The sequence below is a fragment of the Mesoplodon densirostris genome, chromosome 12 (genome assembly GCF_025265405.1).
Source record: "Mesoplodon densirostris isolate mMesDen1 chromosome 12, mMesDen1 primary haplotype, whole genome shotgun sequence".
Taxonomy (NCBI): domain Eukaryota; kingdom Metazoa; phylum Chordata; class Mammalia; order Artiodactyla; family Ziphiidae; genus Mesoplodon; species Mesoplodon densirostris.
Genome location: NC_082672.1, coordinates 67,687,525 through 67,705,850, shown reverse-complemented (window position 1 = coordinate 67,705,850; position 18,326 = coordinate 67,687,525). Strand labels below are relative to the sequence as shown.

General features: G+C 47.0%; 1 protein-coding gene across 1 annotated transcript in view; it reads right to left on the bottom strand.

The window, feature by feature from the left end:
• The window catches only part of BACH2 (BTB domain and CNC homolog 2), a 158,000-nt gene that overhangs the window by 6,167 nt on the left and 133,507 nt on the right, over positions 1-18,326 (bottom strand). The window contains exon 3 of the mRNA XM_060115393.1: positions 11,741-13,339. Within this exon, the coding sequence (XP_059971376.1) occupies positions 11,741-13,339 (1,599 nt within the window). The remainder of the gene's footprint in view (positions 1-11,740; positions 13,340-18,326) is intronic.

Sequence of the window (18,326 nt, the reverse complement as noted above, 5' to 3'; positions counted from 1 at the left end):
CATTGCTACAGCACTTGTGTAAGGGCGGCTCTGTAGTTAGTTGACACCTACTCCCATTGAGTCCTCAACTCAGTAAAATGATCATTTATAGACAGACATCAACTGAAGAATCATCTAAAACACTTGAATGAAGAGAGCACTGCACACCCTGAAGATGCTGGAAAGATGAAAGTCAGTGTAATTTGTAGTTACAACAGCATAAGGGAGACACAGGGGAAGAACCTGGAGAGGCTACACCAGTATGATCCAGGAGTCAGAACTGGGCTTCAGTCCTTCCTGCCAGACGTGAGACTGCAGGCTGGTTACTTGACTTCTCTGAGCCTCAATTTCCTCATCTGCAAAACGGGGGCACGCTTTTTGGTTGCACAGTGCTATATACACCCATTAGGGACTTGGTATTTTTGGAAAATACAATGGCCAACCCTTCTCACATTTTCTTTTACAACGTGATGTTGACCTTCCTCAGTCAAGAGGTGGGATGCGTGTTCCTGCCTCTTGATCACTACAAGGCAGTGGGATACAATGCAATGCAAACCGATACAATGCAATGGTGTGTAACTTCTGAGTCTGCATCATAAAAGCTGTGCAGCCTCCCCTTAGGCCTCTTAGATTGTGCTCTCTGGAGGACACCAGCTGCTGAGCCTCAAGGACACTCAAGCAGCCCTGTGGAGAGCCCCACGTGGAGAAGAACTGAGGCCTCCAGCCAACAACCAGCATCACCTCACCAGTCACATGAAGGAGCCACCTTGGACATGGATCCTCTGGGCCCAGGCAAACCTTCAGGGATTGGTCTCAGGCAACATCTGACTGACAACCCCATGAGATATTCTGAGCCAGGAGTGCTCAGATGGGCCACTCCTGAATTCCAGACCCATAGAAACAGCGAGAGATGTTAAATGATTATCACTGTTTGAAGCCACGAAGTTTTGGGGTGATCTGTTATGCAGCAACAGATAACCGATGCAGATACTATTATCAGGAAGAGTCCTACTTTCAAACTCTTGACAAATCAAGGCAGGTAAGCATCATCCAAAGAGAGGACACTAGTCTTTTAAGAGATGGATTTATGTCCTCCTTATATTCTGTTACATGCTTCTTTACAACCCTGTGGCAGTTTGAAATCTTTCTTAGGAAAAGAACCGCTGTTCTTGTGGGCTTCCTCAGCACCCACAAGGTAGAGAACACAGGCCTGCACCTTCCAGCAGTCTGACATCACCCTCTTCAAGACTACTGACGAGGACTTAGAGACTGAACTTATGGTTACCAGTGGAGAAGGGTGGAGGGGAGGGATAGTTAGGGAGTTTGGGATTGACATATACACTCTGCTATATTTATATATTTATTTATTTTTTAAAAAGAATTTTATTTACTTTGGCTGCGCCAGATCTCTTAGTTGCGGCATGCATGTGGGATCTAGTTCCCTGACCAGGGATCGAACCCAGGCCCTCTGCATTGGGAGCGCAGAGTCTTACTCACTGGACCACCAGGGAAATCCCTACATACCGCTATATTTAAAATGGATAACCAACAAGGACCTGCTGTATAGCACAGGGAACTCTGCTCAATATTCTGTAACAACCTAATTGAGAAAAGAATTTGAAAAAGAATAGATACATGTATAAGTGAATCACTTTGTTGTATACCTGAAACTAACACAACATTGTTAGTTAATCAACTATACTCCAGTATAAAATAAAAAGTTAAAAAAAAGACTCCTGACAAGGCAGAGACTTGAGGGGTCAGTTCTGGTCCTGCTCAGAAGCTCCTGGAAGAGGAAGATTGCATGTTGCTTGGCCAAGAGACAGTGTTTCCCTGCTCAGACAGCTGAACTCCCGCTTACACTAGCGTCTGCTTTAGGTGGACCAGCAGATGGCACTATAAACCTAAACTTCCTTCAGGAGCCGGGCCAGCGCTGTCCAATGCAAACAACGTGAGCTGCGTGTATGATTTTTACATCTTCTACTAGCCACGTTAAAGGAAGTGAAAAGAAACAGGTGAAATTAATTTTAATAATATATTTAATTGAACCCAATGGAGCTAAAATATTTTCAACATGTAATTAACATTAAAAATTATTGAGATATTTCACCTTTTGGGGGGTACTAAATTTTCAAAATCCAAGGTGTATTTTACACTTGGGGGTTCATTACAATTCAGATGAGCCTCGTTTCCAGGGCTCAGTAGCCACGTGTGACGTATGCCTCCTGTACTGGACAGCACAGCTCTAGAAGACGGAACAAGTGGACTCGAGTGAACTTCAGTAACCAGAGAATCAGACTGGCAGGTCTGGGCTTAACTGATCAAAATATTTTGGGGTGAAGAAACCAGGTCCTCACTACTATTCAGAAGCTGCAGCGTTATGCCTGGGTTGTTCAGGGGAGTGAGAGGGAGATATTTTATCCTAAGCTCAGGCTTTTGCTTTGGTTGCATCAGATGCAGGCAGACATGAGTCTGGATCCTGGCATTTGTGGCTCGTTAATCCCCAGGCACAAAGGCAATCCTACTAAAGATCTGCCTTCCTGTGGCTGGGTGCAATGGCTTAGTCAGGCTACTTCATAGCTCTGAGCCTGTTAGACGTGGCATTTGCTGAAGGCCCCCAGTGGGTGCTCTGACTGAACTTCCATAGAGCGAACTCTGTCCCATGACACCTGTCAAATTCTGGCCCAAGAGAGCAGAATCACAACAGTGCACATGGCACCATGCTCGGCTCAGTCCTGCTTTGGCCGCTAATGACGGGCAGTCAGGACAAACAGCTCCTTGTTTATGGACCCGGGAAAGGGCTTTGTCCATGGGCTGTGTTTGCACAGGGCTTATAATGATATGAAAGAATGTTTGATTTCCCTTTTATACCCTTTGGATAACAAACAGACACTCAGATCCTGGATGGTACCTAAATAACACAGAGATCTGTCTGTTGGGGACACGGATGTTTCCACACCAGGCAGGAGGCTTGTTTGCACAGCAGGGGTTACAGCACTTCGGGCTTCGTGGCGTCTCCCCCCTCTGCTGACAGCAAAGCAATTCTGCTTCTGCTCTACAGTGTGTTTACTTATTTTCAGACAGAATATATACCTATAGCTCAGGCCACAGGGAAAGTCAAAAGGCCTTCTATACCAAGAGCTACTGTATTTTAAATCCTCCAGACAGCAAACATAAAACACTATGGAAACAGGACCGAGGTTGACAGGAAAGAGGAAAAATCAACAATGCTGGTTTCAAAGTCCTTGAAGCAAAAGGCCATATAACATTTCAGCAGAGCTGTTGCAACTCAAGCTGCTTTGCAAAGAGGTCAAAGGAAAATCGTCAGCTATAGACTTTCTTCCACATGAAAAAAAAAAAAAAAAAGCCCAAACCCCAGCTACTCTTGTTTCTTTCGAAAAGGTGCTGATACCCTTCTAGCTAGGGAGGACTTACCCCAACTACCAAAGGGAAGCCCCTGACTGTTCTTGGAAAGGCACAGTGGAAACCTCACCACCAACCTATTTGTTGATTTCAGGGTAGTAAGTTCCAAGCTGAGGGGCATCTTCCCTGGAGATGAACGGCAGCCGCAGACCCACTATGGAGCTGGGAGAACATTCCTTTCCCAGGCTGGCAGGCACCCACCTAGTCCCCAGATGGGCTCAAAAGTCAGCTAATGTGACTTGGCCTTGAACCTTGAGAAGGCTGAGGCCCTCCTGCCTTTCTTCTGGCAAATTCTTAGAATCCAATGATTCCTCCAGGATTTTACTTCTCGGAGGTAGCTTAGTTTTCATTCCCCGGACCCTTGTAAACAATGAGGTGACAAGATGGAGAGTCCAGCCAATCACCATCACCACCATTCGGCAATCCCACGCGAGTGAGGCTCAGCGTAGAGGCACAGAAGGCTGGTCAGGCTGCTTAGAAGGGCAAGGGCCCGAGGGGTCCGGGGCGCCGATGTCTCTCTAGACGGGTGCTTGCCGCCGCTTGGGTTTTCAGTGGAGACTCACTCCCAGAGTCGGGCAGCCTCAGCTTGTCTGATCTGCTCTGTTGCTGTCATCCTGGCCCCAGCACGGTGCTCACTCTCCTCTCCCTGGGGCACAGCAGGAAGAACAGGGCAGAAGCTGTTTTCAGCCGGTACCCGTCCTGGCTGGCTCAGTAGTGACCAGAGGAGGGGCTTAGACCTCCTGGGAGCTCCCTGAAATGAGTGGTCCCTGCAGTGCCGAGGGATCTCTGGCCCTAGGGGCTGACAAAAGGTGGGAAGATGCTGTGACATCTGGACAGTGAAAGAAACCTAACTATTCCTCCTTGGGGGCCTGACCAGGGGATGCTGCTGGCTGGACCCCAGGTGCTGGTGCTTCTTTCTCACCAGATAGAAATAAGCTGCTCCCTTTCTCTCTCCTGCCAACAACTACCCTGTTTCTGCTGCCAAAACCACATCCCCTCTCTCCCAGTTAAACAAAAATACCATTTAAAAGTTGTACGAGGGCTTCCCTGGTGGCGCAGTGGTTGAGAGTCCGCCTGCCGATGCAGGGGACACGGGTTCGTGCCCCGATCCCGGAAGATCCCACATGCCGCGGAGCGGCTGGGCCCGCGAGCCATGGCCGCGGAGCCTGTGTGTCCGGAGCCTGTGCTCCGCAACGGGGGAGGCCACGGCAGTGAGAGGCCCGCGTACAGAAAAAAAAAAAAAAAAAAAAAAAGTTGTACGAGAAATAGAACTTCTAGCAGAAAATTCAATTATGAGACAAAGGAGGAGAATAAAATTTCCACACCCAAACAGTGACTCTCCTGCTCGGGTGGACGTCCCCGTGATCTCTGTTTCCTCTGTTACTTTTTACAGGCTTGTAATCAGACAGTACAATGGCTACCCCACCTCACCATGCCTCTCAACACACATCTCACTTGCCCGGTGTCTTTGGTGTGCTGGATGGGGGCTACTGGAGAAGCAGGACAGAGATGCAGGTGTTGTAGAAAAAGGCGAAAAAGAGCACCTCTTTCCTCTAGAAATCCCAGCGGAAGCTGGTTGGTCAATCTTCTTTCCTATCTCCTTTCTTGGTTTCACTATTAGATGTTGAGTAGAAGCTGCAGAAGTTGGATCCCCTGGCAGTACCCTGAGGACCTGATGGTGCTGTCACCTCTCCAAAGCCTTTAACATTTATGCTCTTACAAGCCCCTCAGATCCCTGTGAGTTGTCTTGGGGACAAAGCAAGATGCCCACTGGGCTGACAATTCTAGTGCTGTTGGAATGGCGACAGCCAGCTCTGTGCCGGGCAGATGCCAGTGACCAAATCTCCCCTGCCAAAGACACACTTCCTGCACAACTGTCTGTCTAACCTCTGTTCTTATGATCCAGTTTCTGAAACAAACACAGGACACCTGGAATTTAGTTGTGATGCTGCAATTACCTAGCTATGTGATCTCAGGCAACTCTTTCCTTCTCTGTCCTGAAGTTCTCTGAGGATCTGGGAGTCAGAGGGAGATAATATCTGCCCTACTTAGCTGACAGGATTGCTATGAAGAATAAAACTGGATAATAGATGGAGAAAGTGCTTTGAAAAGTTTGAACTGCCTTATGACTATGAAGTATTATTATTTTTTAAGCGAGAACTCTTTTTATTTATTTATTTTTAATATTTATTTATTTATTTGGTTGCGCTGGTTCCTTAGTTGTGGCATGCGAACTCTTAGTTGTGGCATGCAAGTGGGATCTAGTTCCCTGACCAGGGATTGAACCCAGGCCCCCTGCACTGGGAGTGCGGAGTCCTATCCACTGCACCACCAGGGAAGTCCCATTATTATTAGTAGTAGTACTAGTAGTCGTTGTGGAGTATTAGTATTTCTGTTTATCAGCCCTATCTTTCTTTGTCACATAGTTTCTTCTTTCAGTCCTACGATATGCTTTGCAGTTGCAGATGCTAAGAGTCTTTCTAGACAACGTAAAAACATTGTTTTAATTAGAAATATGGCTGACTTCTATGCTGCCCAGCAAGGTTTTCTTTCTAAATATTAAGCAGACCAACTACAGTTACTTGTAAAAAGATCCCTGATTCAACAAACCACAAAAACGACTGTAAACATTTTACATCCAACATATGTCTGGAAGCCAACATTTGGGTGGAAGACTTAGAGTTCAGACACGGCTCTTCTGTAACATTTCTGTGTTTGCTCTGGACATTATTTCTCCCTGCCCCAACACATACACCAACATACACGTACGCACATCACCCTCACATACTTTCCTCCCTCTTGACATGAAGCATGTTAATAAAGCAAGTCCAGGACTTCCCTGGTGGCACAGTGGTTAAGAATCCACCTGCCAATGCAGGGGACACGGGTTCAAGCCCTGGCCTGGGAAGATACCACGTGCCGCGGAGCAACTAAGCCCATGTGCCACAACTACTGAGCCTGCGCTCTAGAGCCCGCATGCCGCGACTACTGAGCCCACGAGCCGCAACTACTGAGCCCGTGCACTGCAACAAAAGAGTAGCCCCCGCTCACCGCAACCAGAGAAAGCGCACGCGCGGCAACCAAGACCCAACACAGCCAAAAAAATAAAATAAATAAAGCAAGTCCAACTAATCAATGCTTTTGACTATGCAAATAAACTGTCTTCCTAGTGCTTCTTTATTAAAATCTACAGTTAAGGCTTGTGGTACAAAACTGTGTCACTAAGATGCTTACTACTTGGCAAATGCTCATGACTCTTCTATGATTTTCAAAATTTAAAAACGAACCTGTAAACCACACAATGAGATATCACTTTACACCACTAGAATGGCTATAATAAAAAAGATGGACAGTAACAAATGCTGATGAGGATGCAGAGAAACTGGATCCCTCATACCTTGCTGGTAGGAATGTAAAATGGCTCAGTTACCTTGGAAAACAGTCTAGTAGTTCCTCAGAATGCTAATCACAGAGTTATCATATGATTTAGCAATTCCATTCCTTGGTATATAACGAAGAGAACTGAAACACGTGTCTACAAGAAACTTGTACACAAATGCTCATAGCAGATAATTGATAATGGCCTCAAAGTGGAAATAACCTAAATGTCCCTCAACTGATGAATGGATCAACAAAACTGGTATATCTACACAGTGGAATATTATTCAGCAATAAAAAGGAGTGAAGAACTGATACATGATAATGTACCTGGTGGGTACATCAATGGCAAGGAGGAACCTTGAAAACATGCTAAATGAAAGAAGCCAGACACCAATGGCCACATATTGTAAGATTCCTTTGAAATGAAATGTCTAGACTAGGCAATCTATAGAGACAGAAGATAGTTTAGTAATTTCATGGGGTAAGGGAAGAGGGCAATGAGAAGTGATTGCTGCTGGATATTATGGTTTTTTGGGGGGGTTATGAAAATATTCTGGGATTAGACACTGGTGATGGTCATACAACTTTGTGAATCATTGAAAACCACTGAACTGTTCATTTTAACAGAGTGAATTTTATGGTATATGAATTATATCTCAATTAAGAAAAGAATCTGTGTGAGAATACAGACTAAAGAATACAGACTAAAGAATCTGTTTGAATACAGAATTCAAACACTACAGAACTACATAGAAATTAACCTTTCCCTGTATTCCCTCTTGCCAACTTTGCCTCCCATTTTATCTTATTCTCTATACTGCTTTTAATATTTATGTTTCTTTATAAAGTAAACTGGGACCTTGTTATATATACTGTTTATGTTACCTTTTTCACTTAATATGACCTGTCCATTTTTTCATCATTGGAAGAAAAAAATTCCCAAGTTGGGGACTTCCCTGGTGGTTCAGTGGCTAGGACTTCATGCTTCCACTGCAGAGGGCATGGGTTTGATCCCTGGTTGGGCAACTAAGATCCCGCATGCCACGCTGTGCAGCCAAAAATAAATAAATAAATAAAAACTCCCAAGTTGACTTTTTAAGTAAAATAGCAAACCCAGAAGTCATAAAGAAAAAGATTGATAATTTGATTACATAAAACTTAAATTTTTTTTTAAATGGAAAAAGACACTATAAAAAGTAGACAAGGAGAAGATACAGGATTAATATAAGAAGGGATTAATAGTCCTATATTAAGGATTAAGGATCCTGTAAATTGACTAAAGTCAAACAACATACCCAAAAAGTGGACAAATGGCAAGTCCAGGAAAGGAAATACAAAATGGCGAATACACACAAGAAAGTTATCAACTTCACTAGAAGTCATCATATTTTGCCCATCAGATTGGCAAAGAACAAAAGGACTGGTGACCACTACTACTGGCAAGAACAGGGGGCAAAGGACACTCATAAGTTGCTGAAGGATATGTGAATTGCTACAACCTTTTGGGAAAGTAGGTAGGTAGTATTCAACAAATGAGTATAACCTTTAACCCATTTATGGGACTCTAACCCACAAAAATAAAAGCACCACCACTAAACATGTTCACAAGAATGTTTATTGCACCAATGTTTGTAAGAGGGAAAAAACTGGAAACCGGAATGTCTGTTGATAGGTGATTTATGAGTCAATTGTGATCTATGGGAACCATGGATGTTAAAGAACCATGTGTCAACCCTACACGATTGGCCTAGAGGCAGGTACACAGTAGACAGCTATGTGCAAAAAGCAAGTTGCTTAGTAATTACATGGCAAATGGTATTAAAATAAAACCCAAACCCCTAGAGATGCAAATGTGTGTTTGTATGTTGTTGTAGGCACAGAGAAAGCCTGCTAAATTTGGTATGTTAGGGGCTGGGTATGCTGTGATTGATTATTTTAAAAAAGGAACTTAAAAAAGCTGATTGTTGATAAAGAGACAATATTGTGCTTATTTAAACTTTCCTCAAAGCTGGGGAATAGTTAGGATGAGAAGTCAATGCTGGCGAGATAGGAGAGTTAGAGGGTGTAACTAGAAATCAGAATATAAGGTAGGTTAACACTTTTCTTTTGATCTAACATTTTGGCTCTTTACAGAGGAAGAGAGACTGGGAGGAAGCCAGGACCCGTCAGTCTGAAGTACTAAACAGGTGGCTGGCTGGCTGGAGGTGGAAACTCTTCTTTTTTGAATTTTATTTATTTTTTGGCCATGTCACACGGCATGCGGGATCTTAGTTCCCTGACCAGGGATCGAACCTGAGCCCCCTGCAGTGGAAGCGCAGAATCTTAACCACTGGACCGCCAGGGAAGTCCCCTGGAAACTCCTTTTTTTTTGGTTTCTGGCTCTGGCGTCTCTTTGGGGTTCACTTGGAAGAGAAGTCACCTGGAACCTTACACAAGAACAGATTGGGAAAGAATCAGCCCAGGAGATGTTGGCTTCTGGATCAGTTATGATTCACTTTGTGAAGGGTTTGCCTTCAGTGTTATTACACACTTCCACTGGGTCAGAGAAACTCCCCAAAGCAAAGTATTAACTCAAAGAGGAGCAGTCATGCTAAGTCCATTAGACAGTTCTTGCAAAAGCTAATCTCTACTTTAGGAAAACTAAAAGGTCAAATTGGGAAAAAACCTTAGCTCCACTATAACAATCCTACCCAACACGTACTCCCGAGAGGGGCTAAATGTGATTCCCGAAATGACACAGAAATTTGGAAAATGTCTCTTCTTTCGAGACTGTTTATAAATGCAAAGAACAGATCTATTTTTTAAAAGTGAAAATAAAAATATTTTTGAAAACAGCGGTATTTTTTGAGGGGAGACTAGTCCTGTTCATGACTATTTTATAGGTTGAATGGTTCTTCCTGTTCTTTTTTTTCCCTCCCCACCCACCCGAACCAGGGATCGAACCTGCGCCCCCTGCAGTGGACGCGCAGAGCCCTAAACACTGGACTGCCCAGGAAGCCCCGACTTTTCCTTTTCATCGATTCATTTAAAACTGAAAAGGTCTAAGGTAGACAAGTGATAAGGCCCGAACACAGGAAAGACACATGTGCTCTTGTTGGCAGCATTTAGTTCCAAGAAGTGACTTTAAGTTCTCTTTGGGGACATTAGAGAGACAAAAGGAGATTTATCTGAAACCGACAGGTCCTTACACATATGCAAATGTCATAAACGCACACTCCCTTCAGTTAACGGTGAGGCTCCTCTTAAGGGAGAGATATAAAGAAAACAAAGACTCAAAGGCATTTGTCCTTTTCTGGAGACATCCTTGGCAAGGGAAATCATTACCCCGATGGACCCAGCGACTGGGCTTCTGCATCAGGGGTGCCTATGAATAATTTCAGGGAAAAAAAGAAAACCTCCTAAACGTTGTGATCAGACGGAAAGAAATGAGTGAGGAAAGAGAACGCACAGCCTTTCACTGTTCTCACGAAACCTCAGTCCTCTCAGGTCAGGGACACAGATGTGAGTCTGGCTCGGGGCACGGAGCCCAACCCTCCATCCCAAACCTGAGGGGATATAGTGTATTCAAACAGCAATCGTTTCCCATTCAAATTTCCTTTTTAATGACTTTTAGCTAAATTAAATCCTTTTAGTAGGTTTCTTTTTCCATCTTTGCCAGGCAGTAACAGAAGAGCGGGGACCGGGCTAGCCAGAAAACGAGGAAGTGACCACAGGGCACTTCTGTAGTTGGCACAGGAAGTTTTGGAATCTATTTTCAAAACATGCCCGATCTACAATCTTCATGTGCTTCTCGCCAACCTCGCAGAGGCTGACTAAACCGCACGTGGCTCTGTGAAAACCCACCTCACCCTGGGTGGCATTTCTGCTGTCTGGTTGGGTTAACATCCCTGCTCCACTAGAGGCTAATAACCAGGGAGTGCAGACGCGGGCGGAGGGCACTGGCATAATAAGGACCACGCTTCACTTCCTCCTGTGTTTTTCGGAGAAGCAGCTCTGGGGAGGGACTTCTCACCGGAGGAAGGTCTGAGACACAGGTAGCGGTCTCAGGTTGGTTCCTTGTCGATCAGCAAGGCCGTGCCAGATCATGACATAGACACCCTCAGATCTCTCCGGGGGCCTCTCATGGTACAGGGGAAGGGGGAGCATCTGAGGGCGTCTATTCTTTCTCTCCTTGGCCACGTGAGTCTTGCTCACGATGTGGCTGGCGTAGCTCCTGCCTCCTCTCCCAGCATTGGGAAGACGCAGACAGAGCCTTTGGGAATTTTTATCTAGAAAGCACTTTGCTTTCAGGGTGGACAGAAACCGCTACTGAACCCCGCTGTTCCTTAAAATGACTCTCACCTTTTGTGGGGAGCTTGGGAAATGACATATGAGTGACTGACAAGGGTGCTTCTTCAGTGACACTGGGACTGGGACAGACGATGAGCTGTCCATCACCCGCATCGAAATGAATGGACAAGGGATGGCTCCAGAGTCCCATCTGACAAGGAAACTTAAAGGTGCTGGGAAAGCACCTGTTTAGTGTGGATCTCTCTAGTTTCAACCATCAGTTTTGAAAGCGATTCTATATTTTGCTTCACCCTGAAGAGGCGAGGGGCGAGGATGAGGGTGAGGGGTATGGCATCCTTTCAAAGCAGCCAGAGGAGAAGGAGAGGGGGGTGGGAATCGGAAGCACCTGCTTACGCTCTCAGGCATTAGACTTACTGTCTTCACTAAGCACTTTGCCTCTGCTTGTTGAGTACTGAAATCTCGATCAATTTCAAGTGCTTTCTAGGACAAAGTGGTCAATTTGGAATCGCCTGGAAGCCTCCTGCCTCTACGGATGAGGGAGACGGTCCCTTTACTGTAACCTTTAATCTTGACAAACAAGAACGATCTGGCAGTGGTGGGGGGCAGGGCGAGTCCAGATAAAGGACTGAGGGTGGATCACATGCTTGAATTTAGTCGGGTTCCCTACCTCCTGGCCCCTGTCCTGCACAGGACACGACTCACTGTCTGCTTCCGAGAACGATCCGGATTCGTCGCTGGAGTTGGTGCCGTAAGACTGCTCACATTTAATCTGGGGTCGGCCTTGGTTGTACATTCCATCTCCCATCAGGCCTGGTTCCTGATGTTCTGTGGCCAGGAATCTGGCTCCCTGGGAACAGGGCGAGGAAGAGAACTCGCAGAGAGGCAGGCTGCAGGGTGAGCCCCCGCTCCCGTCCTCGGCGTACGAGTAGGAGGAACACGAGCTCGAAGTCCTAGTCCTGGTCTCCAACGGGGGCGAGCGGGGACAGACTTTGATTGGCACCGGGCAGCTGGTGTTGGGCCGCATCCTTCCTGGCAAGTGTTCAGCCATCAGCCCACCGTGAGGGTAGGCCTGTGAGCTGGGGAGGGACTGGCCAGTCCCCACCCACAGGCCCTTTGGCACCGGCTCGGAGAGGTCTCTGTCCAAACCGCTGACCCCAGAGTACGAGGACACGGCGGTGCTCACTTGGTCACAAGCGCTGGAGGCGAAGATGACACTTCTCCGGTCCAGCTCTCCTTCCTGTTTACAGAGCGCCTCCAACCCAGGCCCCTTGAGGGGCGACCCCACTGTGAAGCTGGACGCGTCCTTCTGGCCCATGTGGGGCTGTCCGTAATTCCCCGGGAAAGGCGGGTAGTCACTTTTAAGGTCACCCTGAGTGATCCCCTTGTCAAAAGGGCACGCGGAACTCCTGGCAAAGTGCTGCTGAGAGGTACCGGGCAGGCCGGACAACTCCACACTTTTTGTTAGGCTGAACAGAGACCTTAAGCAGGAGGGGGAGGACGCGCCCCTGGACCTCTCCAGGCAGGCGGCCCCGGCAGGGGGGGCGGGGGCGGGCGCGGGGGCGGGGCGGGGCTGTTTCCGGTCCATTTCCACGTCCCCGGCTCTGTCTCTGACGTCAGGCTCATCTCCAGACAGGCAGAGCGTGATGCTCTCTTCCTCGTTCTCTTCGCTGGGCGGCTCGCTTTTGATCTGCCCCATGGCAAGCCCCGGCTTGAGGCTGTTGCCCGAGTTCTCTTCACTGAATGTGCTTGCAAAACCTGAGGTACTGTGTGATGATGCGTTATAGACATTCTTGGTACATGCAAGCTGGTATTTCTTGTATCTGGGGTACTGCGTTAACGCGTCCTTTGCCGCGCTCTCCTTGGTGTCCGCGGGCACGTCGGACTCCGGCAGCAAAACTTCTTCCTTCTCCGCTACTGGGATGGCAGTGGCCTCAAAGCTGATGGGGTCTGGAAGCATCTGGTCCCTGGGGCAAGCCATCTTGGCCGTCTCCGAATCCATCGTCTCCTCCTCTTCCTCCTCTTCCTCTCCGGCGCTGTTCTCACGGTCCTCGTGCGGGCGCTGGCACGCACCGTCCTTCCGGCACACAAACAGGCCATCCTCGCTGTTCAGGAGCTGGGTCTGCAGGAAGCTGAAGCAGGAGTCCTCCAGGTTGTGCATGCGCAGGAACTCGGCACAGCGGATGACCTCGCGGATGTTTTCTCTGCTGAGTAACAGCTTGGCGGTGTAGGCGAACTGCAACAGCGGCCCAAACCCCCTGGCCGTGACCTGCAAAACAAACAGGGGAATTGCCGACCGTTACCATCAGCACTGCTATTGTCCCGGATCCCTCAACTGAAGCAAGATAACCAGACAGCGCTAATGTCCCAGGATAAAGACTGCAAAGGAGCAATTAATCTCGTCCTGGGTCAGCAGTGATTCTGCTTCCAGTAATTAGGGCCTGCCTCGGGCATGCCAGTGCTGTACTCATCACGACACACAGAACTGAAAATCATCAGGGTCAAGTGGCTAAACAAGATGACAGTGGCTTCAGTGTTTACACTAATGAAATATCCTGGCAAAAATGCACGGTAACAATGGGAAGCCTATTAATTTCCCTCCCCATCCGTCCTGTTGAGAGCCACTGTACGTCAGGAGTGCTGTGATACTTCTTACAGCTCACTCGAGCCAAAGAAAGCATTATAGTTTTCTTGTCAACTTCAGAACTAGCAATATGGCCCTGTTAGAAACCGGAAAGTCCACGGGGTTTTGAAAATAGTTTTTCCCTCACAAAGTTAAAAAGAGACGTTGAGGGGGCTTCCCTGGTGGCGCAGTGGTTGAGAGTCCGCCTGCCGATGCAGGGGACACGGGTTCGTGCCCCGGTCCGGGAAGATCCCACATGCCGCGGAGCGGCTGGGCCCGTGAGCCATGGCCGCTGAGCCTGTGCGTCCGGAGCCTGTGCTCCGCAACGGGAGAGGCCACAACAGTGAGAGGCCCGTGTACAGCAAAAAAAAAAAAAAAAAAAAAAAAAAAAAGAGACGTTGAAAGCAACTCCTGTTGTTTGCTCATTCATCATGGTTGCTAGTTGAGATGCTCCAGTCATCACGTCATATCCCATCTTACAAGGATACGAGTGATGACAGTCCAAAGCAGCGTTCTCAAAAAGAAATTAACTCCTGGCCCCTAAAGAGGGTGGAGGGTGGTTAGAGCTAAACAAGCCGGCTGTCATTTAAATGGCTGAAGTTGCTGAATGGCACAGGACATGGGCAATTCCTTCCCTAATTATAAGCAGCAGCTTTGCCATGCAGCTGTCTTCTTTCCTGGTAAATCTTCAGGGGCTGAGCCTACTGTCATGTGCCGCTTGTCCATTACACATTTTCCGCAGATTGGAAACGTGCTATTTATGCACAGCTTGTGTACACGCGCATGCCTGCACGCGCACACACGCTGAATGACTTAGACCATTAGAAATATGTTGCCTAAGGCCAGTTGTTCTTTCGAATGAAAATGGATTAAACTCGCTGGTGTTCAGGGCAGGCTTCCTTACCCTATACACAAACCCACGCATCCTCTACGTTCTTGCAAGCACTGCTGACCCTATAAGAGAGGGAGGGGAGGCAGGTCCATGAATCATGTGGACAAAACACATGAAAGCAGAGGTCATGGGGTCCTTGCTGGGAGCTACAGTAGCAGTGACTAAAAAACATCTGCTAGGGGAATAAGTGCAGAGCAAGATGAACCCACAGGCTTTGGAGCTGACTGCCACGTGGACTGAATTCAGAACAGCACACAGAACCCGAACTCCTGTGAGGACCTATATCTGCTGTTCAAGATTCAACACAGACATCAACTCTTCTGGGAGCCCTCTGCAAAGTTCTTAGACAGCGAATGACACCATCCTCTCAGCCCCCATAGCCGAAGAAAGGAAACGCCCTGCCTTCCCCAAGGGAAGTGCTGATTTTATATCACTTCATTCTAAGGGAATGCCTAGTAAGGGAAATTTCTTAGATACATAGCTGAATGGAATTTTAATTGTTAATATTTTTGAAGTACTTTAAATACAATTCAAAAAAATTTCTCCATCAGATACTGAGTCCTGAGATGTTTGGTTTAAAAAAAAAAAAAAACCACAACAAAAACCCATGACTGCAAGACCCACATTATAGTTCTACAAGGGCAATCATTGCCATCTCCCATTTATTGTACTTAATTGTGTCAATTTCTACCAGTAGACAGCAAAGCTTCTTCAGATCAAGGATTGTTTCATTTCTCTTTGTAACCCTGCACCTAAGGAGGGTCTCTAAACATCTGATAAAAGCTTGTATATTACTGAATATGTCTGAAGTCTAACTGTGCCCCTAACATACAACCACAGTGTCCAGAAAGTGACAACACACTCTGCCTGGTGAGTGCTATCTCAAATTACTTTTGGAGCAAGGCATTGTGTAAACCAACAAACTACACCAATTAATCAGTGGCAGGCAGGGGTGCTTATTTGTCACGTCCCCTAGCACCTATACTGATAGGGAGTTCACCTGACCTACACTTTTGTTCTACTAAGCTGACATGGCAATAGATTCAGCAAATGTCTGTTTTATGTACTTTTCTCCCAGGAACCTATAAAAGGGAGTGTAAGGTAAGGAAGTGCATATTGATACGTAACCAAAGAAGGTTGATGAGAATGTCACAGGACCCATTTCTTCATTGTAACACGGCTCCACCACAAAGAGAAAATGACAGAATCAAGGCAGAGTTGACCCCTCCATCAGTAAGCATCTTCTCCGCTCCTAGGCAACCTGCCAATTGTAGAGTGGATAATACACATCTTGAGTTTTGGCAGATGCGCTCGTTATACGGGAAATCGGGGAAACTCATCTTGATGCTATTTATGTTTTTTTGATACAGTCCTCCTCACACTCTCATCCCCATTTCTTTTTTATTTTGATGTGGTCTCAGTAAGCGGTACCACTATCCCCCGCTATGGCTGCTTTTAAAGAAAATTGCTAAAGAAGCTAAGGGACACTCTTGAGGATCACTAGAGCAGTCCTGGGCATCACCACTTGCCTCATGGCAGCAAGGAGCTGCAGAAAGCTTCTCCACTCAGGGCCAAGCTAATACTTAAATGTATGAGTGGGTCCAAGGATGCCAATAATCACAGTCTCCACATCCCAAATCAGTTCATTGATCCTCTGGGGGCTCAGGAGACATGATGAGCTTGAAATGATCATCACATGGTCATGAACGAGTCATGAATAAAAACAGGGTTGTAAAATGTCATTCAATCCCAGGTCAGAGAAAACGGTGTCCCCACCATGAAATTTCAGGAGTCCATAATTACCTCTTCCCTCCTGCGAGCTTATTTATTTACTTATTTATTTTTTGCGGTACGCAGGCCTCTCGCTGTTGTGGCCTCTCCGGTTGCGGAGCACAGGCTCCGGACGCGCAGGCTCAGCGGCCATGGCTTACGGGCCCAGCTGCTCCGCGGCATGTGGGATCTTTCCGGACTGGGGCACGAACGCGTGTCCCCTGCATCGGCAGGTGGACTCTCAACCACTGCGCCACCAGGGAAGCCCCCTCCTGCGAGTTTAAACCATGCTTCGTCATATTTGATTCTGCTAAATTTTGCTCAGCTTCTGCACGCAGGGCTTTGTCTAGAGAGTCAGTTACTATTCACCAAGCTCCTGCTAGCGCCCAGCACCGTGCTAGCTGGTTCTCCTAACACACTGGAAGGCAGGCATGATTGCCACTATTTTGTAGACAAGGAAACTGAGAAGCAAGGAGGTGAAGGAGTGCGTCCAAGGTCCTAGAGCTAGTAAGTAGAGAGTTGGGATTCCAACCTAAGTGCTATGGAAAATGGTTAAGTACAAGACTCAGCCCTGTGCTCAAGAAACCTACAATTGAGCTTTGAAGAGGAGATAAGAACAATAAGTTAATTTTCAGGAACCACGTAAATCAACAATGGTAAAGCAAGATGACAGGTCACAAGATGACATGATTAGTTGTCAACTAAGAAATCCTGACCAGTTCAGAAGAGGAGACTGCTGAGGTCTGTGGGATCCCTTGATGCAGGGACTTGTAAGCAGGACACCTGGAGTGCACTGAATTGCCCCCGACTGGGTCCGATCGGGGTCAAGGGTTGCTTTGATACAACGGGTACCTTCTGAACTGCCACTGCTATCCCTTCCAGGAACCGATCTCTGGTGCATTTCAGCCCAGTTGCAATAGCTCCAAATACACAAAACAGAAAGTGGGTGCCCATAACACATGCAGGCCGGTGTTAAAATAGGCAGCGGCTTTCTAAATATTGGTTTAGCCTCCATCTTGAGGAGCTGTCTTTCCATTTTGAGGAATCATTTAGGCTCACGTACTCGGAAAGCAAAAATCCAGGTATCGGCGTGAACCTGCATGTTTATGAAACTGGGGCCACAAGCCTGCATTGTTACTGACTTTCTGTTTGTAACAAGTAAGGCTCTGATAATGGGAAAAATAAGAGGGGGTAGGAGGTGGAGAATCACCCACAAAACTAATGACCCATAACAATGTTATTTAAAAACGTAATGATCATCAAGTTACAGTGTAATGAAGTGATGAGAAATAGCAAGCCAGTCCCAGCTCACTGGTATTAATGGAGCTGTGTTCCACCGCTCTCAGGGAAGCAGACATACCTAGGCTAAAAAATTACCGGTCAGGAATGGCCTAAAGGAATGATAAACAAATGCAAAATACAGTATTAGGGGCACCTGGGATAACAGTCTTGCATTTTGAATGGCATCTTTTGGTTGGATCATTCTGAAGAGTGTTTTTTTCATCACATGATGGTTCCATAATATGCAATATACATTGTGCTACAGATGAGACTGGCTCACATACTGGGCAGAATGGAGGGTGCCCTGGGGGACTAAGACCCGTGAGAGGTCAGGAAGTAATCCCGCCTTGCTATCTGGTTGCTCCCAAGGAGGCGGTGACCTCATCCAGCAGTTGGCACACGCAAGGCGAGTGGCTCTGACCTTTGGGTTTAGGGCCTGAAGGAAACAAGGTCAGACTACCAGACTCGTGCACTGTGGTGTGAGTCCACATGCCTCTCATGGGTTGAAAATCTGACCCACTGAAACTATGACCCTCCACCCTTTTTTCCCTTGGGTTCTGATGTATCATCTCTCTGCTGTGGGAGAAAGGAAGATGAAGTGATGAGAACGCAGCTGGCAGAGGGCATGCTTGGGTGCTGTTTGCAGAGCTGGGGAGCTCATTCCCTCAGGACGTGGTCCGTGTGCTGCTG